The sequence below is a fragment of the Pistacia vera genome, unplaced genomic scaffold, assembly GCF_008641045.1.
Source record: "Pistacia vera cultivar Batoury unplaced genomic scaffold, PisVer_v2 Contig97, whole genome shotgun sequence".
Taxonomy (NCBI): domain Eukaryota; kingdom Viridiplantae; phylum Streptophyta; class Magnoliopsida; order Sapindales; family Anacardiaceae; genus Pistacia; species Pistacia vera.
Window position 1 is genome coordinate 37,684 of NW_022196856.1, and position 22,976 is coordinate 60,659.

The window sequence follows — 22,976 nt, forward strand, 5'->3', positions numbered from 1 at the left end:
ATGCTTTCAGATCAAGCTTGCCATACTTTCTGATCGAGCAGTGCTCTCAGATCAAACTCTTCATGCTTTCTGATTGAGCTATGCTCTTAAATCAAGCTCTTCAAGCTTTTTGATCGAGCAATGCTCTCTAATCAAGCTCTCCATGCTTTCTGATCGAGTTATGCTCTTAGATCAAACCCTCCATGCTTTCTGAACGACCTATGTTCTCAAATCAAACGCTTCATGCTTTCTGAACAAGCTATACTCTTAGATCAAGCGCTTCATAATTTCTGATCGAGTTATGCTCTTAGATCAAGCTCTCCATGCTTTCTGATCGAGCTATGCTCTCAGATCAAGCTCCCCATGTTTTCTAATTGAGTAATGCTCTCAGATCAAGCTCTCCATGTTTTTTGATCGAGTCATGCTCTCAGATCAAACTCTCCATGCTTTCTGATCGAGCCATGCTCTCAGATCAAGCTTTCCATGCTTTCTGATCGAGCAATGCTCTCAAATCAAGCTCTCAATGCTTTCTGATCAAGCTATGCTCTCAGATCAAGCTCTCCACGCTTTCTGATCTAGTTATGCTCCCAGATCAAGCTCTCCATGCTTTCTGATCGAGCTATGCTCACGGATCAAGTTCTCCATGCTTTCTGATCGAGTTATGCTCTCAAATCAAACTCTCCATGCTTTTTGATCGAGCTATGTCTCAGATCAAACTCTTCAAGCTTTTTGATTGAGATATGCTCTCAGATCAAGCTCTCTATGCTTTCTGATTGAGCAATGCTCTCAGATCAAGCTCTCCATGCTTTTTGATCGAGTTATGCTCTCAGATTAAGCTCTTCATGCTTTTTGATCGAGCAATGCTCTCAGATCAAGTTCTCTATGCTTTTTGATCGAGCTATGCTCTCAGATCAAGCTCGCCATGCTTTTTGATCGAGCAACGCTCTCAGATCAAGCTTTCCATGGTTTCTGATCGAGCAATGCTCTCAGATCAAGCGCTCCATGCTTTCTGATGGAGCTATGCTCTCAGATCAAGTTCTCCATGCTTTCTGATCGAGCTATGCTCTCAGATCAAACTCCCCATGTTTTCTGATTGAGCTATGCTCTTAGATCAAGCCCTCCTTACTTTTTGATCGAGTTATGCTCTTAGATCAAGCTCTCCGCGCTTTCTAATCGAACTCCTTGTACTTTTAGATCAAGCTCCTTATGCTCTCTGATCGAGCTCCCTATGCTCTCAGATCAAGCTCCTTATGCTCTCTGATCGAGCTCCCTATGCTCTCTGATCGAGCTCCCTATGCTCTCTGATCAAGCTCTTTATGCTCTCTGATTAATCTTATAAGATCGCAGCAAGCATAATTCAAGTTCTTCAGTTCAAGACTGCAACCTATAGTGTGACAATAATCCAGATCAAAGACATGAGTTTTTGAAGCGGGATTACGTGCTCCAAAAACAGGGGGCTATTGTTGTGCAGTCAATTCGGAGAGGATAATTCCCCATTAGGAGAGAAGATATTTAGATTGGCTCAATTTGGAAGGAAGATATTCAGAATGACTTAAATTCCAATTAAGGTAGCCGAAGATCATGCAACTTCCTAATCCTACGTATTTGAATCTTATCTCAACTCTATTATGTAAATGGGTGCTATATAAATCCATCATAAATTGTTTTTAAAGGAGGCTAGGGGCTGTTATTCTAAGCAAATTTCCCTATTCTTTGTAAGCTCTCAAAAGCAAGAAGATAACAGTGGACGTAGACTCAAGTTCTAACTTATCAAACCACTTTAAAAATTGTCTTGTGTTCTTATTTATGATTCTTTATTTTTTGTTCATTGTTGATTTTCATTAAATCACGTGCACATCTATTCTGGTTATAGCAGGGTCAATCGAAACTCTCTGGTTGGTACAGATTTCTGTATCAACACTTGGAATAATTTATTTAAATAAACTATCACATACATTAAGATATATAATTGGAATCTAAATTTTTTACTTGTGACATTATCATACAAAATTGATTGATTTTTGAGTAATCTTTAGTACCAACTACCAACCATTCCTTGACTTGGGATTCTTTGGGATTATCTTTACATCACATATAATTAATGTGGTGGCACAATTAAATTTATCCCATCCACAAGATCTATAGAAGTTACCTCGGATCATCTGTCATAATTTATTACTGATTCGGTAACTTGTCCTGTAAAGAAGGGATTTTGGACGTTAATTACAAGGGAGCATGCGGCTTCAGCAATTTAATATTTCATTAAAGCAGCTTGTTTATAACAGCTAAACATTTTAATTGTTTCCATATCTTTTACAATTTCTCCTTCGTCATGTAGAAGCAAATAAGAAAAGATAAATAAAATAAATATGTTATGTTGAATTTTGTTTTGGTCCTATGTAGGAGATATAGGTTTTAGCTTTTAACTTGAATGACTATAAATAAAGCCTTACTTTGTTTTTTATAAGCATCTTTGAAATAGTATTAAATATAACTCAGTTAAATATTTGTTTCTTTTCTTCTTTTAATAGTAGGGTTTACTCTAACCTCACCACGAGTGGCCTCATACCTCTTGGCATCACTTCGGTTCATTGATTCGAAGATTTTATCTCATCCACAAGAGCTATAGATAAATTCCACTGTTCTGATTATCACCATGATTATTAAATTGACCCTACCAACCACATCCACCCAGGTAGCATTGCCGTTTTGTAGTCGAACAAATAAGCTTAATTTTACTCCGGCGAGTGGTCTCGAGAAGAAGAGACTTAACCAACTCCGTTTTATGATCAACTTTGGGAAATCATCACTATCACCGATTTCACCGCCTCGGGAGATCATCAATCAATTTTCTGCACCCACCAAGAGAAAGTTGGAACCTGTTAATGGGAAACCAGGGATTGCTGAGTCTGGAAGATTGTTAAAGAATGGACTTATTTTCCAACAAAAATTTACAATCAGATCGTTTGAGATAGGAAGTGATTTCAGAATATCCATTCAAGCCTTGATGAATTATTTACAGGTTCTAATTATATCTATTTTATTCAAAAAAGTGGTTAATATTCGTCAATGAAATTAATTTCTAACTTGCTTTTGTTTGTGTATAGGAAACATCAATCAACCATCTCAAGTGTTTAGGAATAGTGACTGATACTTTCGGCTCAACATTAAATATGGCTGCAGAAAACCTGATATGGGTGGTTTGTTGGTCGCATGTGGAGGTGGATTACTACCCCTCATGGTAAAGCCACTTTACCACTACGTTCCCATTTGCTTTACAATTTACAATCTTCAATTGTTCACGTATAGGACACTTTTTTATACTTGAGGCATAACTGAATATTTAATATTGGTTATACTCGATATTAACATTCTTAAAAAGATTCAATTAATAATGAAATAATCGGTAGACTAGTCGTAATATCCCAATAATCTTTATCTTAGGAAGTAACGATGAACATAATGAAGATAATAACACTCTACCATTATGACATCCAATCAATAGTTTAACTATGTCGAATTTTCCCCTTGAGATCCATTTACACCTCAAACTCATTAAAGTTTGTCTTCTTTGTGTAAACAGCATATTGGAAGAACCCATCTCTCAGTCTGCAACACTTAGGAGATCTCCAACTATCTCAATATAACTTAAACTAAGAAATCATGCACATTTTATGTTAAAAAAACAAAAAAAAAAATATCCTCTCCAAGGTTAATTCTTGAGGATATATATATGTAGACGTTAATAGTTATATGTACATGTTAAAGTTTGCTTGAATTAAATCTCATCAAGCATTTTGAGTCTATTTATTTAGCAATTTTAAGATGTTAAGCTACTTTCTAATTTGTAAACGGTATGAAACCCGCAGCTTTTCTCAAGAATGAATTGATTTAGGAGAATTTATTAATGCAGTTATTTTTTGTTTGTTTTGAAGGAGTGATGTTGTTCTAGTAGAGGCTTGGATGTATAGGTCAGGGAGGAATGGCGTTCGTCGAGACTGGCTGATCCGAGACTTGAAAACAGGCAAAACGCTGATTCGGGCAACCAGGTTAACCTAGTTTTACCAATTTATTCCTATTTTCTTTATTCTAATTTCAAAGTGCACTAAAAGATAAAATTTCAATCAAACATTTGAAATCTATAAAAATTTATATATAATAAGGTTTACCAACTGAAATTCATGGATATTAAATATTTTATTTTCTAATGTACGTGTGTGATGACAATCCGAGAAGCTGACATGAGTTTTTCTATTTTGATGATTTTCCATGTTTTGGATAAATTCAGTTTATATGCGATGATGAATAAGAAAACAAGGAAATTTGCTAAGCCGAACGAGGAAGTCATCATAGCAGACCTGAAACCTTTTTTCACGCACTGTGACCCTCTCATCAACAAGGGTAGCAGGAAATTTCTGCACCTCGATACTGATAATGCAGATTACAGTCGCACTGGTTTAAAAGTAAGTGTAATGAATCAGTCTATCAATATCTCAGTCTATCAATATCTATCTATCTATATATATATATATATATGTGAAGGAAGAGAGAGAGAGAGAGAGAGAGAGAGAGAGAGAGAGAGAGATTTGCAACTAGGAGTACTAACTAGTTATTTTGTTTTTCAGCCTGGATGGATGGATATGGATGCCAATCAACATGTGAGCCATATCAAACTGGTTAACTATGTTCTGGAGGTAGAGATTATTTTTTATTATCATCTTTATTAATCTTAATTTATTACATAGTAATTTCATATGATGTTTATTTGAGTATATATGAATGTTTTTTTTATCAGGGTGTTCCTCGCTCATTTGTGGAGAGTCATGAGCTTTGCGTCATGACTTTGGAGTATCGGAAGGAGTGCAATGTGGATAGTGTGCTACATTCTCTATCCAAAATCAGTAGCAATCGCTTGATAGATAATCAAGAAATTGAGTTCGATCATTCGCTCCGCCTTGAGTGTGGACCAGAATTAGTAAGGGGAAGGACGAGGTGGAGAAAAAAGTTCTGTGGCAAGGACAAAGTTTCTGAATAAAACCATTCTACTTATCAATAAATAAATTTGAAGGTTTTCTGAAATAATATTTTTCCGCTCTAGTATCGGAAGTAATAGAATGCGCCTGACAACAGTGTGTTAACAGGGAATCAACGTTTATTTTAACAGAAGAAGCCAATAAAGGTACTATACGATAACTGCACCCAAAAAATCAATTAAAAAAAATAGTTTTCAACAAGTAATCAAATCAACACATGAAAATACCACCTAGACCCTTAAACTCATAGAACCCGAAGTTGTTGGAGCCCCTTTGCGGCCTTGATGCGCGCAGCCTCAACCATAGACGCCATTAGCAACTCAGCGGCTTTGTGACCTTGTGGCCTCCTTTAGCAAGACTTAGCAACATTGATGGCGACTCATGCGAGGCCGCAGATCGTAGCTGCAACCTTAGCTGGGTTTTTTGGGTTGAAGCTACATTAACTGCCTTGTTGGTTAATTTAGTTCATCCGGGGGATTTGGTTTTGTGTTCCATGGTGGGTTGAGTGAGTTGATTTTGTCATTTGGTTATTGAATTTGATTGATTTCAAAGTGTTAGAATTAATTTGGTTGTGAAATATTGGATATCTTGTTTGGATCATTTTTATTAAAATATATTTCTATTATGAATAGTAATTTATGGGTACATTAGTCATTTGACTAGTCTTACGAAATCATATGATAGAAATTCCAGACATATTTTGTTATTTTTAATCCTTGAAGAGATAATGTTATTACAGGAAACCTCATGCATGCGAATGTTTTAAAAAACCCTGAATAAATTTATCTCATGCACGTAGATATAATTACATATTTTAAAAAGTCTTATAGTACAGAGGTATGGCTGTCCTTATTCAAACACTAAGAAAAATCATTATATATGTGTTTATATTGTAACTTGTGTGATTTTATTACATTTGAGGTACAGGTTATATAATATATCGATAATATTATAATTACAAAATTAAGATCTCAAATTTGTATATCAGTTCATATGGTATAATTGATTTGATAACATCCCTAACAACGAGATAAGTCAATTAAATTATCAAATCAATTGTCATATTTGTTAGGATATAAATTTAGAGGTGGGCCTTTGTGACTGAACCCAAAAAGCCTGCCTAACCCAAACCGTGGAGGAGGGCTCGGCCCCAAACCTTTTTTTTTTTTTTTTTCTTTTCAAAATACCCTTGGTTAATTACTAAAACCCCCATTTTTTTTTTCAAATCTACAATAAATATAAAAGCTAAATTGATATTTTCAAATAAATAAAATAAATATTGCATTGAGCACCCAACGGTCAGCCAGTTGACCGTTGGCAGGCAACTTGGGGGGGGGGGGGGGGGGGGGGGGGGATCTTTTTTTTTTTCTACACTTTCCCCCCCAAACGTCAACTATAAAAACCCCCTATATTCTATTTTCTCACAACTCAAATCTCAATCTATTCTCTTTCCTCAATCTCTCTAATCCAATTCTCAAATTCTCTACATTCAATTTAATTTCCATTTATTCATATATTCAATTTCTTCATTTTTTTATTAATTATTTTATTATAAATTCATAATGGATTCCTGAAATTATGTATTCGGAGGATCTCCCAAGTCATTTTACATTCCATCCACCGAAGAAATGGAAAGGTTCGATCCATTTTTCACCCATTTTAAGAGGCAGCAACTCTAATTCCACACTACAAATGGTTGAGACTGGGCCCAGCCAAACACAAGCGAGCTGCGACCCACGACCCAATCGCCAAAGAAGGCCATGTCCAAGGTATGACTGCCTTCACCAAATCAAAACGGCCAAAGCTAAATGGGTTGGAGGAAGAGACGTGCAAGGAATGTAATTTTTGTTCAACAGTTATTGGCGCTGAGAATGAGACTTCAATGATGTGGCGACATTTAGAGAAGAAGCACCCCCAACAAATGCAGTAGTCCCACTAGTTTGGTTTAGGTTTAAGTACCACACTACTTAATTTTAATCCACAATCCTCAACTCTTTCAACATGGAATTACAATGCACTTATAGCATGAGAGGAAATAGCAAAATTCATATGTGCTATGAACTCTCCTATTTCTTTATTTGAAAGTCCTTATTTTGTTCAAATTATTAAAACTTCTTTTTGTCCAGCAATTACCCCTTTTAGTAGAGCCACAACTAGAAGGGACATAAAAAATAAGGACTATTGCATTTGTTGGAACTTTATTTTTTTCACACTTTCCCCCCCAAACGTCAACTATAACCCTATATTTCATATTTTTTTCACAACTCAAATCTCAATCTATTCTCTTCTCTCAATCTCTCTAATCCAATTCTCAAATTCTCTTCAATTCAATTTATATCTACATTTATTCATATTATTCAATTTTTTCCATTTTTCAATTTCATCTATTATTAATATTATTATTCAATTTCTTTCATTTTAATTATTAATTATTTTATTATAAATTCATAATGGATTCCTGAAATTATGCATTCGAAGGATCATCCCCAAATCAGTTTTACGTTCCATCCACCGAAGAAATGGAAAGGCTCGATCCATTTTTCACCCTTTTAAGAGGCAGCAACTCTAATTCCACAACTACAAATGGTTGAGACTAGGCCCAGCCAAACACAAGCGAGCTGCGACTCCATGACCCGATCGCCAAAGAAGGCCATGTCCAAGGTATGACAATTCTTCACTAAATCAAAACGGTCAAAGTTAAATGGGTTGGAGGAAGAGACGTGCGAGGAATGCAATTTTTGTTCATGTAATAACTGCTTGATACTACTATACTCATACAAAAATATGTATAATAAAATACAAGTACACTAATAAAATAGTTGGGCCAAAAATTTTCTTTTATTTAATATACATATTTATTTTACAAAAGTCAGTATCCTTTACAAAAGTTCACAAAAGTGTGGTGGATAATGTAACTACTCCTCCTCTCTCTTCGACATCCATCCGACTGCGTCCTCATCTAGAACCTGCAAAAACATAGAAAAAACAATGGGGTGAGCAAAAAAATGCTCAGTAAGCAAATCCTCTACTCGTCTATCCCCGTAACTCTTTCTCTTAATTCATTCCTTACTCTTTTCTCTTCTCATTTCTGTTCTCTTTCTCTTTCTGTTTCTGTTTCTGTTTCTGTTTCTCATACTCTTTTCTATATACTCTCTGATGTATGTCACGGCCTCATCTTACCGAAGGCATGACTGGGGACTCAACCCACTCTTCGTGACTCTGCACATTTTCTCTTTCTGTTCTTTCTATTTCTCTGTTTTCCCATTCTACTCATGGGAATGTCACGGCCTCATCTTACTAGAGGCACGGCCAGGAACTCTCCCGCTCTACGTGACTACTCATTTCTATACCGATCGGATTCGGTTATGCATGGATTCGGAACCTTTGGCCATGTGAGTGTACATTATTTCTCTCTATCTCTCGAATGTCACGGCCCCTTCTTACTAGAGGCACGGCTGGAACCTCATGTTCCACTCTTCGTGATGGTCACGACCTCATTTGACTAGAGGCACGGCTGGGGATCACAAAGCACCCACTCTCGTGACTTTACTCATCACTCACGGGTTCCCCATCACATAACCTACCCTATTCTCTTCTTTAGCTCTTATAGTAGTTTAAGCACAAAGGACTTTACTTTTTCTCGAGCATAGTGAAGAAATTCTCTACTCTTTCTCAAGCTACTTCTCAATGCACAATTAATGCATATGGATTTAATGCACTTAGGAAATGCCAATATACAATGTTGCAAGAATTAAGGTTCATAACTCATCTCAAACTTCTCTTAGGCATTTCATAAAACAACTCATGTGCATACAACAACCATTCTCTAACTACAATTCTATTTCTCTTTGTACCCATAACCTAATTTCTCTATCATCCCATAAGATATAAAAGAATGAGTGGCTCAAGAATCAATTAAAGCATATAAAGGAATAGCATGGAATAATAACTGACCAATTACAGCTAATGGACTGGCCTTTGCTTCACCTTGTGCCATTGTAAACACTCTGGCACTAGTACCTCTAGAACTCTGAACTGCTAATGGGAGATGAGCTTTACAATCCCTCCTCAAGTGCCTTGGCTGCCGGCACCGATAGCACACGTTCTGGTCTCTCAAACACTCTCCTGAGTGGTTACTCCCACATTTAGGACAAGGGGGAAACCCTTCTGTCCGAGGTCGTTTACTCTTCAAATCCCTTCTATTCTGTCTAGGCTGAAACTTTTTTTTATTACTCTTCATTTCTTTGCTCTTTCCACCCTCAACTTTTTCTCTCTGTGGGGCGGAGGGTGGTTCACTCGATCCTTCTATTGAGGGACCTACTAGGGTGATCTTGTTCTCGAATATCTCTGCCCTCATTGCTCGTCTCAAAGCCTCACTATAAGTTTGCGGGGGATCGGCACCCGCCATTATGTCCTGGGCTATCTCCGGTTTCAACCCATGAACAAATTTATCTCTCCTCAATACCGGAGTACTAACAAATCCTGGTGCAAATCTGGCAAGGGCATTGAATCTCACTGAATACTCTTTAACTATATTGGATCCCTGCTGCAAACCAATAACCTCTTGGACGTTCTCATGANTATTTCATCAAACAACTCATGTGCATACAAAAACTCTTCTCTAACTATAATTCTCTTTCTCTTTGTAACCATCCAAAATGGGAAGAAATTCCTTTCTATGGACACTTAACCAAATCAACTCATCAATCCAACTAAGGGCCAACCAATGGAAAATAACAACATGCAAGCTTATGGTTTCTCTAAAGGACTTTCACTAACGGAATGCACTAACGGAATGCTCTTATTGCGAAGTTCTTTAATCCTTCGGTCTAAAATCTGAAATGGGCACTCTTCATACACAAAATTCTCTTCTAAGGCAATGTCATTTATGCTTAAGATATGGGAGGGATCACTTACGTACTTCCGAAGCATCGAGACATGAAAAACATCATGCACCTTGTCCATGCTAGGTGGTAGTGCCAATCTGTAGGCTACCTTTCCCACTCGCTACAACACCTCAAATGGACCTATGAATCTCGGTGCCAATTTCCCTTTGCTTCTGAAGCGCATTACTTGCTTATAGGGGGAAACTTTTAGAAACACTTTATCACCCACTCCGAACTCAACATCTTTTCTCTTCAGATCAGCATAACTTTTCTGTCTGTCTTGGGCTTGCTTCATTCTGTTTTTGATTAACTTTACATCCTCTATCATTTTCTGAGTCACCTTTGGCCCAAGAGCGGTACTCAACTCGTCCTTTTCATCGATCTTGTCCCAATGTAGTGGAGACCTACATCGTCTACCATACAAAGCCTCATAAGGCGCCATTTTAATTGTAGATTGATAACTATTATTGTAGGCAAACTCCACTAAGTGTAACATCTCATGCCAGGAAACTTTATAATCCATACAACAAGCTCTCAACATATCTTCAAGTACCTGATTCGTTCTCTCTGTTTGGCCATCTGTCTGAGGATGGTAGGCAGTGTTAAATGTTAAACGAGTACCCAAATTCTTTTGTAAACTCATCCAGAAAGCTGAAACAAATCTGGAATCTCTATCTGACACTATTGTCTTGGGCACTCCATGCAACCTGACTATCTCTTTAATATACATCTGAGCCAACTGATCTATAGTAGTGCTTTCCCTTACTGGAAGGAAATGGGCTGACTTGGTTAACCTATCCACAATCACCCCTATAGCATTATATCTTTTCTGAACTCTAGGGAGACCTGTGATAAAATCTATCGAAATGCTCTCCCATTTCCACTCTGGAATACTAAGTGGCTGAAGCAACCCTGACGGCTGTTGGTGTTCTGCTTTCACCTACTAACAAATCAGACATTTAGCTACAAATTCTGCAATATTTCTCTTCATACCTAGCCACCAATAGCCTTACTTTACATCTTGATACAGTTTGGTTGCTCCAGGATGAGCAGTGTACGGTGTGTCATAAGCCTCTGTAAGTAGTCTCTTCTTCAACTCATCATTCTGAGGGATACACAACTGATTCCTGAAATAAAAGACACCATCTATTACTTGAAACTCTATTTCCTTGCCCTCATGCACTTGCTAAACTATTCTCTGACACCACTCATTGGCCACTTGCTTATCTCTGACTTCCTCCAGCAAAGTAGACTGAATCTCTAACCTGGCAATCCTTCCTGGAACACTTTCAATCTGTTCTTTACATAATTCTTCTATCAAATCTTTCTGCTTAGTGAGCCGGGACAAATAAGCTTTTCTACTCAAGGCATCGGCTACTACATTGGCTTTCCCTGGTTGATACTTGATCTCACACTCATAATCTGAAATAACTGCTAACTCTCGTCCATGGATCACTATTGACTCTCCTGATAACATCTCATGGGTCACAACACTTAACCCCTTCGGGTAACTCTATCTTAATGGGTTTACTCACTGTAGTAGGTTTCAAACCTAACCTCTCTATCATCCCATATGATACAAAAGAATGAGTGGCTCCAGAATCAATTAAAGCATATAAAGGAATAGCATGGAATAATAACTATCCAGTTATAGTTAATGGACTGGCCTCTACTTCACCTTGTGCCATGGTAAACACTCTGGCATTAGTACCTTTAGAACTTTGAACTGTTGATGGGAGAGGAGCTTTACAATCCCTCCTCAAGTGCCCTGGCTGCCGGCATCGAAAACACACATTCTGATCTCTCAAACACTCTCTTGAGTGGTTCCTCCCACAGGAAACCCTTCTGTCCGAGTCGTTTACTCCTCCAATCCCTTCTATTCTGTCTAAGCTAAAACTTCTTTTTATTACTCTTCATTTCTTTGCTCTTTCCACCCTCAACTTTTTCTCTCTGTGGGGCGGATGACGGTTCACTCGATCCTTCTATGGAGGGACCTACTAGGCTGATCTTGTTCTCAAATATCTTCGCCCTCATTGCTCATCTCAAGGCCTCACTATAGGTTTGCGGGGGATCGGCACCCGCCATTATTTCCTAGGCTATCTCCGGTTTCAACCCATGAACAAAGTTATCTCTCCTCAAGACCGGAGTACTAACAATTCCTGGTGCAAATCTGGCAAGGGCATTGAATCTCATTAAATACTCTTTAACTGTACTGGACCCCTACTACAAACCAATAAACTCTTGGACCTTCTCATGAACTCGGTCCTCTGTTCTATACTCGGCCTCAAACTCTCACCTGAATTCTTCTGAGGTCATTACTGTAACATCATGAGTATCTTCTATTAATTCCCACAGAATTCGGACATCACCCTGAAATAAGAAACTCACATACCAGATCTTCTCCCGATCTGTCATGGGGAATAAACCTGTTGTACGCTCTACGGACCTAAACCATTCTTCTGCTATTACTGGGTCCGTAGTACCCTTAAACTCTGAGGGTTGATGTTGACTGGGAAGACCATAAATTGGTTCAACTCTATTCTTTACTAGGGGAGGTACCGATTGTTCTCTTCCGACATTAGTAGTCGGTGGTACTTGCACGGGGGTCTCAACTCTCCCTTGGCTTTCTGCCATAACTTGCTGTACAATTCCTTGAATTCTAGCTTCATCCAAGGGAGCAGGCATAGATTCTGGTGGGTTAGAAGGTTCTCCCTCATTCATCACACCCTTACCATGATTTCAGGTTCTACGCCTCATCTACAAAACAACCACATTTGATCAATTTGAGAAACACTCATAGTAAGGAAAGAATTAACTTACACAGTTGGCTATCGGACATCGTAGCAATGAGAAGAGTACACTGTCAAATCCCAAAATCTCTGCTCTGATACCAAAAATGTAATAGCTGCTTGATACTACTATACTCATAAAAAAATACGTATAATAAAATACGAATACATTAATAAAAATAGTTGGGCCCAAATTTTCTTTTATTTAATATACATATTCTTTTACAAAAGTCAGTCTCCTTTACAAAAGTTCACAAAAGTGTGGTGGATAGTGCAACTACTCCTCCTCACCCGCCGACATCCATCCGATTGCGTCCTCATCTAGAACCTGCAAAAACATAGAAAAACAACGGGGTGAGCAAAATAATGCTCAGTAAGTAAATCCTCTACTCGTCTATCCCCGTAACTCTTTCTCTTAATTCTTTCCTTACTCTCTTCTCTTCTCAGTTCTCTTCTCTTTCTGTTTCTATTTCTCATACTCTTTTCTATATAATCTCTGGTGTATGTCACGGCCTCATCTTACCGGAGGCACGGATGGGGACTTAACCTACTCTTCGTGACTTTACTCATTTTCTCTTTATGTTCTTTCTATTTCTCTGCTTTCCCATTCTACTCATGGGAATGTCACGACCTCATCTTACCGGAGGCACGGCCGGGAACTCAACCCACTCTTCGTGACTCTACTCATTTTCTCTTTCTGTTCTTTCTATTTCTCTATTTTCCCATTCTACTCATGGGAATGTCACGACCTCATCTTACCAGAGGCACGGCTGGGAACTCTCCCGCTCTATGTGACTTCTACTCATTTCTGTACCGATCAGATTCGGTTATGCATGGATTCGAAACCTTTGGCCATGTGAGTGTACATTCTTTCTCTCTATCTCTCAAATGTCACGTCCCCTTATTACTGGAGGCACAGCTAGAACCTCATGTTCCACTCTTCGTGACGGTCATGGCCTCATCTGACTGGAGGCACGGCTGGGGATCACAAAGCACCGACTCTCGTGACTTTACTCATCACTCACGGGTTCCCCATCGCACAACCTACTCTATTCTCTTCTTTAGCTCTTAGAGTAGTTTAAGCACAAAGGTCTCTACTCTTTCTCAAGCTAATACTCATAGTTTAGAAATTCTCTACTCTTTCTCAAGCTACTTCATAATGCACAATTAATGCATACGGATGGTTCATACTCATTAATGCACTTAGGAAATGCCAATATGCAATGTTGCAAGAATTAAGGTTCATAACTCATTCTCATACTTCTCTTAGGCATTTCATCAAACAACTCATGTGCATACAAAAACTCGTCTCTAACTACAATTCTCTTTCTCTTTGTAACCATCCAAAATGGGAGGAAATTCCTTTCTATGGACATAACTCCTATCATAGAAGAACACTTCCAAATATATACTCAATCTCCTCCAAATTCATCTCAACTCATCACACATTAACACTTCCCATGAAGAGACCATATCCAACACCACAACATAAATACTCATCTCAACTCAATTTCTCAACAAACAAACATATATCTCTACTCAATTTCTCAACAAGCATCATTTATACATGCATAAAGAAATCTCTACTCAAGGATTTCTTAACTTTAGCTTGAGTTGGATTTACTTACCTTGTGATGGTGTGATTCCACTAGCACTTCTCTTTTACTTTGGTAGATGTTTTTTCTCTACACTTGTAAACAATAACACAATAAGACCTTAACACCTTTATAGCTAAATTTCACGTCTAGAATAAAGGTCCTTACCTTAGGATGCCTTAAATCACCTCTCTACCCAAAAACTACTCAAAAGCCCTTTAAAATCCTTAAAGGTTTGATGGAAAGTAGAGAGAAAATGGTGAATGAGTATGGCGGTCGAAGAAGAAGTATGAAAGGGTTTCTAAGACTTAACCCTTATTTACTCATATTTTACACCTTCTTTCCCATTTTACCCTTACTCTTTCTTAGGAATTCCACCTTGGCCCTTTTAATTCTATGCAAATGCACCCCCATTTAAACTATTCTCTATGCAATTTCCTTGCATTTCACTGCCCACTTTTCCTGCTAATTAGGGGTAGAATGGTCATTGTGCCCCAAAGGAAGAATTCTCTAGAAATTTATTAAATTTTTCAACTGACTCGTCACCCTGGCGAAAACTTACAGAAACGACTCACAACTCTCAAGCCAACGTCGCCGCAGCGAAGACTGAATTTCAAAAATTCACCAAGTCTCAACCAAAATCAGGGCAAACACTTAACCAAATCAACTCATCAATCCAACTAAGGGCCAACCAATGGAAAATAACAACATGCAAGCTCAAATGAGAACAAATCAATAAACATTCAAGCAATACAACACAATTGAACTACGTACCTCAAGTGGGGCGTTACAATAATACTTCAAGTCTGAGAAAAACTTCCTCTTTTGCTGGAATGTCATGCCAATTGGGAGCACTCTCGATGACAAGTAGTTTGCAATATCTACATACCAAGGTGCTTCCTCAATTCTCATCAATTTTTCATTCAGGAAGGTTTCCTTGATTTGGGTTTCCTCTTCACTTCCCTAGGTTGGTCGTTCAATCCTTGACAAATGATCTGCCACTACATTTTCTGACCCCTTTTTTATCTCGGATCTCCAACTCAAACTCTTGTAGTAATAAGATTCATCTTATCAGCCGAGGTTTCGCTTCTTGCTTTGCCAATAGGTGTTTGAGTGCCGAATGATATGTGTAGACTATCACCTTTGCACCTAGCAAATAAGAACGAAATTTATCAAATGCAAAAACCATGGCTAACAACTCTTTTTCAGTAGTTGTGTAATTCAACTGTGCATCAGTGAGTGTCTTGCTAGCATACTGAATTACATGCAACATTTTGTTCTTTCTTTGTCTTAAAACTACTCCTAGTGCAAAATCACTAGCATCACACATCAATGCAAATGGTAGTCCCCAATAGGGAACTGCAATAATAGGTGCAGACACTAACAATTTCTTAAGAGTTTGAAAAGCATGCATGCATTCATTATCAAAATCAAAAGAAAAATCCTTAATCAGTAAATTGCAAAGGGGTTTAGAGATTTTAGAGAAATCCTTGATAAACCGTCCATAGAACCCCGCATGCCCCAAGAAACTCCGAACTGCCTTAACATTTGCAAGTGGTGGCAGCTTCTCAATCACTTCTGTTTTTGCTCGATCCACTTCTATGTCATCCTTTGAAATTCTGTGACCGAGCACTATTCTTCCTGTACCATGAAGTGGCATTTCTCCCAGTTGAGCACCAAATTCGTCTCTTAACATCGTTGCAAAATAAATGCAAGATTAGATAACCAATTGTCAAAAGACGAACCAAAAACAGAGAAGTCATCCAAGAAGACTTCTATAAACCGCTCCACCATGTCACCAAAGATCGACATCATGTATTGCTGAAATGTGGCTGGTGCATTGTAGAACCCGAAAGGCATCCTTCTGTAGCAAAGATGTCATAGGCACAAGTGAATGTCGTCTTCTCTTAATCTTCAAGAGCAATGGCGAACTGATTATATCCTGAAAAACCATCCAAGAAACAATAGTAAGCATGCCCTGCCAATCTCTCCAACATTTGATCGATGAAAGGAAGTGGGAAATGATCCTTCCTTGTCGCTTCATTCAATTTTCGGTAGTCAATGAACACTTCCAACCCGTGACTATCCTAGTTGGTATCAATTCATTGCTTTCATTCTTTATCACTGTGATACCTCCTTTCTTTGGAACCACTTGCACTGGGCACCCATGGACTATCAGAAATAGGATAAATTATGCTCGCATCTAGAAGTTTCACCACTTCCTTTCTTACCACTTCCTTCATCGAAGGATTCAATCTCCGTTGTGGTTGTACCTTAGGCTTGACATCATCTTCCATGAGTATCTTATGCATACACAACAATGGAAAGATGCCTCTAATGTCCGAAATAGCCCATCCAATTGCTGATCTATGCTCCCTTAACACCCGAATCAACTGCTCTTCTTCCACTTTACTTAACCTTGAATTGATTATCACTGGGAAGGTTTCTGTTTCACCAAGATAAACATATTTAAGGTGGGACGGTAAAGGCTTCAGCTTAAGTTTTGGAGGTTCTTCAGTTCTTGCCTTTTTCTTCTCTTTCTCAATATCAAACTCTTCAAATTCTGAATCTTGGCTTGCATTTATCAGCTCAAGTGCTTCCAAAAATTTAGCACACTCATTCTTCGCTGGTTCATCTACCTCTATTGTTTTTTATTAGGCAATACATGCTTCTAGAGGTAGTTGAGGGGTGTTCTCTTCAATGGCCTCTACTACTAGTTTATCCACCATGTCTACACTAAAACACGAATCCGACTTTGATGGAAATTTCATGGCTTCAAAAACATTGAATGTGACTGTTTCATCTTGAACTCTTAGCAACAACTTTCCCTCTCGCACATCAATGAGGGCTCTTCCAGTGGCAAAAAATGGTCGCCCCAAGATGAGAGGCATTTCCTTGTCCCCTTCCATGTCCAATACAACAAAGTTCGCTAGAAAGATAACTTTGTCCACCTTCACCAATACATCTTCAACTATGCCCCTCGGATGCTTGATGGATCTATTGCAAGTTGTAAAGATATGGTCGTGGGTTTCACTTCACCAGTCCCTAATCTTCTTAAAACAGAAAAAGGCATTAGGTTTATGCTTGCACCTAAATCACATAAAACTCTATCAAAAGTAATGTCTCCTATAACACAAGGAATAGTAAAACTCCCTGGATCTTTGAGTTTCGAGGGCAGCTTCTTCTGTAGAATGGCACTGCAATCCTATGTGAGCATCACTGTTTCCTCATCTTCTAAATTCCTTTTGTTGATAAAATCTCCTTGAGAAATTTTACGTAGCTCAGCATCTGTTGCAATGCATCTGCAAAAGGAATGTTAATATGCAGTTTTTTAAATATTTCAATGAATTTGGTAAACTGCATTATCCTGATTTTTCTTTTTTAGTCTTTAAGGAAAAGGCACTAGAGGGGTGTGATGTGCCAACTCTGGTGGTATCTCGGGAAATGACAATTTTTCTTTCTTTTGCCTTTGCCTCTCTTCCCACTTTTGTTCATCTTCCCTAAGACTGGTTGGTTTCTCCTCAGCAATTATCTCTTCGTCAACTTCCTCCTCCGAATTTCCTTTTCTTTTGGCAGGCTTTCTTCTTTCCCTTATTGTTCCACCTCTTCCGAGACTGTCCCACTCCGTAGTGTTATTGCATTTGCTTGTTAACATGGGTTTGTCACTGTGTTACTTGGTAGGGAACCATGTGGTCTCTCATTGAGCTTATCGGCCAATTAACCCACCTGTACCTCCAAGTTCCAAATGGATGCCCCTTGGTTTCTGAAATTTGTCCCTATCTCATTCATGAAACCTGTGGTCTTTAACATAAACTTTCTGAACATATCCTCCAGTTTTGTCAATTTTTGCTCTCCTGGTTGATTGTTCACCCTTGCTTGGTTATTTGGCATCACACTTTGGTTCCATTGATTGTTCTGCTGATTTTGTTGATTCTGATTGCCCCAAGACAAGTTCAGATGATTTCTCCAACCAGGATTATACGTGTTGGAGTACGGATTATTCGGTTGCCTCTAATTTCCTGCCAAGTAGTTAACCTGTTCTGATGATGAAGATGTTAGAGTAGATGCCCTAGAGCCAATCAATTATTGTAGAATTGACTCTTTATAATAATGTTCATTAATCAATAAAAGGCATTTTATTCTATATCGCGTAAATCATTAATATTGCAATATGTTTTGATATATGTCCTTAGAATGGTAGAACCGTGACGAGGGCATCACGTGTTTCAAATCTTGATAATGAGAACCCTATGAGCACAAATGGTGGTCGTTCTAGAAACGTCTGTAGCCCCAGTATTATTCTGAAGTAAGGGCACAGATAATACGGTAAGGCTATCATAGTGTTTAACGACCCTATCGAAAGGCAGTGACTGATCTCACTTGTCAAGATTGTTTAGTGACAACCTAGTGCAACACATGGGTGCTTGCTATAGGTGGATATACCGTAGCAAGTTCTCTGGACTGATCCACCAGAGGATTCCATATGGATGGTAACCCTAGTGTCTATGAAACAAATCCTCTAACGAATGGTGGTGTATGTGATCCTTAGACTTGAGATCACTGGAGCGCCTTGTGCATTGATTGGTGTAGTTTGACACTAGCCTAACGTAGTTCTATTAAGAGCTGTCAATACGGTGGTGATTGGCTGTATCAAGGAGTGTATCAAGACTATAGTGGATTGACAGAGGATTCATCACTCTCAGGTACGGAAGAAGTTATCTCACGGCGCAATTCAGTATATGGCAATGACACTAAAACTGTGGCCACAGTGGGATTGAGTTGTTGCTCTATCCGGTTTTTAATACAGGTCATTGGTCTAGAAACTGAATACATAATATTGAGAGTAATCGGAGGTTGGCACTATTTCTATGCCTTCGTCTCGTCGAGATACAGGATGATGAAAGGATCGAATTGTACGGTAACCATATCATTGATAGGTAGCTACTTTGTTGAATCCGAATCTATCGGGTGGCCATGATGCCTTGCTAGGGGCCAATCTTGGTCTATGTATTAGTGAGACGATTAATTCGTGTTAATCACGATACTATACACTGCCAGTATGATGAGGAGCCTATGGGTCACACACATAGAAGATAATTTAAGAGCCGAGAAGATAGAAAGGCGTTTTCATCTTTCTTGTTCAATTGTTTAGGGTGAGGAAAATTGGGAAAATATAGGTTTATATAGGTAGGATAATTGTGTAATTAGGTGAAATATATGTGTATTAGTGAAAAGTGTATGTATATATATAATTTTTTATTTTATATATTATATACGAGACGGGGGAGAGGCATCACCCACCCTTGCCCCATCCCCAAGGACGAGGATTAAAACGCCCCCCCACCCCCGCCCCTATCCCCGAAAAAACCGAGGCTTCCTCGGGGTGGGACGGGTCTCTGAAATTCCGAGGAACGTTGCCATGCCTAAGGGAAAGGGCACCCCTATCCCCGCCCCATCCCCAGGGATGGGGATTAAAACTCCTCCCATCCCCGCTCCTATCCCCCAAAAAAATGGGGAATCTCTGCCCCATACGGGGCGGTCGGGATGGGGCCCTAGGCCATGCCTAATTTAAATCCATTAAATATCTTGCAGCACTAGTCGGATTTCACAAGTCAGCAGTTAATTAATATGAAAGTGGATCGATCATTAGTATATATAGTTATGAATTGTCAGGTAATTATGTTTTGTTCAGCATAAATTAAATTGAATTTAACTTTACTCTGACTATCTAACTGTCAGTTCAGTGATTCATTCATCTCTTCTGAATTTTTCACAGCTCAATCGATCAGTTTATTTATAAAGAGCAAGTTACTAAGATCTCCCCAATGAACCATATATAGGGTCAGATTTTCTCAGAGGTGTGTGTCATTTGTTCATGAGGCAAGCAAATTTCATTTCCCATAAATATTTGATCTTGAAAAGGGTGCAAGAATCATATAGCATCTCACATGAAGAATTGATGAGGAGCAATTGATGCTTCAAATAGGATTAAATAAGAGTGTGACAACTCACCCTCGAAGACATGAACATAATTATGAGAGTGACTCATTGTTTCAATATTTTGACGAGATTAGAAATTTTTATGTAGAGTTGATTAACTCGCTTTAGTGGAAGATTGTTCATTTTAAATGCAGCGGAATATTTTTATCCAGTAGATTAGGAGAATTCAAATTTAAACATTTCATCCCCAAGTGCATAAAGTAAATAACACAGTCATGTATATGGTTTGGCTAAAATCCATTTTCAACCTACATCCATGGGACCTTGTCCAGATCGAAGCAATCTACTAAGTGAAAAACACATTACAAGACAATGTTCAAAGTTGATCTAAGATACAGCAAAAAGAACTCTTTTTTCAACTTTACACTTAGCACCACACTCTAAATCCTTAACGTGTTGAAACTCTTTGGACCTTTTTCACACCAAGAACACACCTGAGAACAGCTTGTGAACCACCAAGCTTCAAGCACCAATGCCAAGCACTAGCATCAGCAAAAGAATCACGTTCCAACAGCTATCATGACAATGAATGATATGGTGAGGTTTTGGCACAAAATAAAATGAACCTATGAAGAGAAATTTACTCTAAGAAATTTCAAAGTACAAAGAAGAATAAAAGATTAAAAGGTTAGACTCAAATACGCAAGAAGATATATTATATAATGTAGGGTTTCTTGCTCAACACATTTGTGTCATGTCAGCCCATGTTTTTCCAAATAAGGAAAGTATTCCTTCTTTCCGTTTGGACCATAAAACAAATCGGGAAAATCGTCTTTATTCCCTAGGACCACTTAAGAATAATATGACACATGTAAAAGGTCCTAAAATAGTAGCATCAAACATAAACAAATATCTTTGCTACTTTGTCAGACATGTAACTCGTGCTGGGTTGCAAATATGTGAAGCGAGTGTGTAAGCACAAACTGTTGTGCACACACACTTGATACGAAACAAACCAAGACATAAGTCTGGCAACCAATGTGCATAAAAAACTATCGTGCACACACAAGACATAAGAAAAAAGTCAAATCATAAGATTGGCATCCAATGTGCACACATAATTGTTGTGTACACACACAAATCATAAGTTTGACAAACATAAAGATTCTACAGGTTTTGTTACAGTATAGAGCTTGATGTATCACAACCGGAAAAACAAGCTACTCTGACGCCCTTCTCCAATACAAACGTTGTTCATCTGAAAAGCTATCCTCCGCCAACACTGAATCACTTCGGTATCAAAGTTACAATTTCCTTCATGAGTCTGCGTCGAAAACTTGAATTTCACATCCTGGATGGATATTCCACGGTTTGGTGCACTGCGTCAGAGTGTGACTTCCGTTACCAATGCGGGGCTGCCTTGGAAAACTTAATTTCAAATCCTATGACAACCATGCACTCCTAGCCTTAACTAGTTGAGTCATGCCTCTGGTATTATTACTATCAAGAAATTAGAAGAAATTAAAGTGTTTAAAGCAAGTCTACGCTCTAGATATATTAGCATGGTATAACATCATAGGATTTTGGTTCTATTCTATTGGCTTTCAGGAACGGAGTAATGATTAACAAGGACAAATGGGGGCATTCGTGTTTCATAGTTAGAGGTGAAATTCTTGGATTTATGAAAGATGAGCAACTGACAAAACATTTGCCAATGATATTTTTATTAATCAAGAATAAAAATTGAGAGCTCAAAGACGATCAGATCAGATTTTGTCATAATCTCAACCATAAACAATGTCGACCAGGGATCAGTAGATGTTTTTTTAGAACTCTGCTGGCACCTTATGAGAAATCAAAGACGTAAATTTGTAAACTCAAAATATTAAATTTGTAAATCAAACACGTAAAACTTGTAATATGTTATTTGTATAGTGATATATAATTGTTAAAGCTAATTTTTATGTTTTTATTATGATACAAATTGATATGATGTAATGATAAATCAATAGATGTTGAATATTATGAAGAAAAATCAATTAGATGAGGTAGTCAAAAACATTAGTAGTCACTTATATGAGAGAGTTTATCAATGTATACAGTATTTTTTATATATATGATGAAAAAGTGTTTCATATCATATTTAGAAATTCAATAAAGATAGGTTAACAAACCTTTCTCACAACTTTCTCTCATAAACGAGATGTAGCAGCTCGCAATTGAGTAGACAAGATCTATTGCAAGCTGATTAATTGCGAGCTATCACATCACGTTTGTGAGAGAAAGCTAATAAAAAAAGCTAATAAAAAATGTTTGTTATTAAAAATTACTGTCATAGTTAAAAGCTCTAAAAATTAAAGAAAATAATAATTTTCTAATTTTACACTATTCTTGAGACTGTATCCAAAAAGATTAACAATAATGTCATGGACACTGAGACTGTACACTGAATTTTTGCACTTAAATGGACAGGCGTCCAAACTATAAATTAAAAACAAAATTAATAGACGCTCGTTTAAATATTATGGACAGGCATCCCTTAATAATGGACGCCCGATAAAATTATGCTCAACTTAATGGAAGTCCACCTTGAGTGGATGGCCGTCCAAACTTTAAATTTTATTCTCCTTGACCATGATGGTAACAACTGCACGACACTTTTGCTATTTTTTGCTGTTCTTCTTAATTAATTTCCCATTCTTCTGGAATTCCTCGTCTTTTACCTTCATTGACTCATCTGTTTCTTGAGGGATC

The 22,976-nt window shown here is 38.0% G+C and overlaps 1 protein-coding gene across 1 annotated transcript; it reads right to left on the bottom strand.

The window, feature by feature from the left end:
• Positions 1 to 8,850: 8,850 nt before the first annotated feature.
• On the bottom strand, positions 8,851 to 9,420 carry LOC116121170. Its single transcript, XM_031407119.1, has 2 exons — positions 8,967 to 9,420; positions 8,851 to 8,882 (listed from the first exon to the last, which is right to left on the bottom strand). Exons 1-2 carry the CDS (start codon positions 9,418 to 9,420, stop codon positions 8,851 to 8,853), a joined length of 486 nt encoding a protein of 161 aa, XP_031262979.1.
• Between the last annotated feature and the right edge of the window lie 13,556 nt (positions 9,421 to 22,976).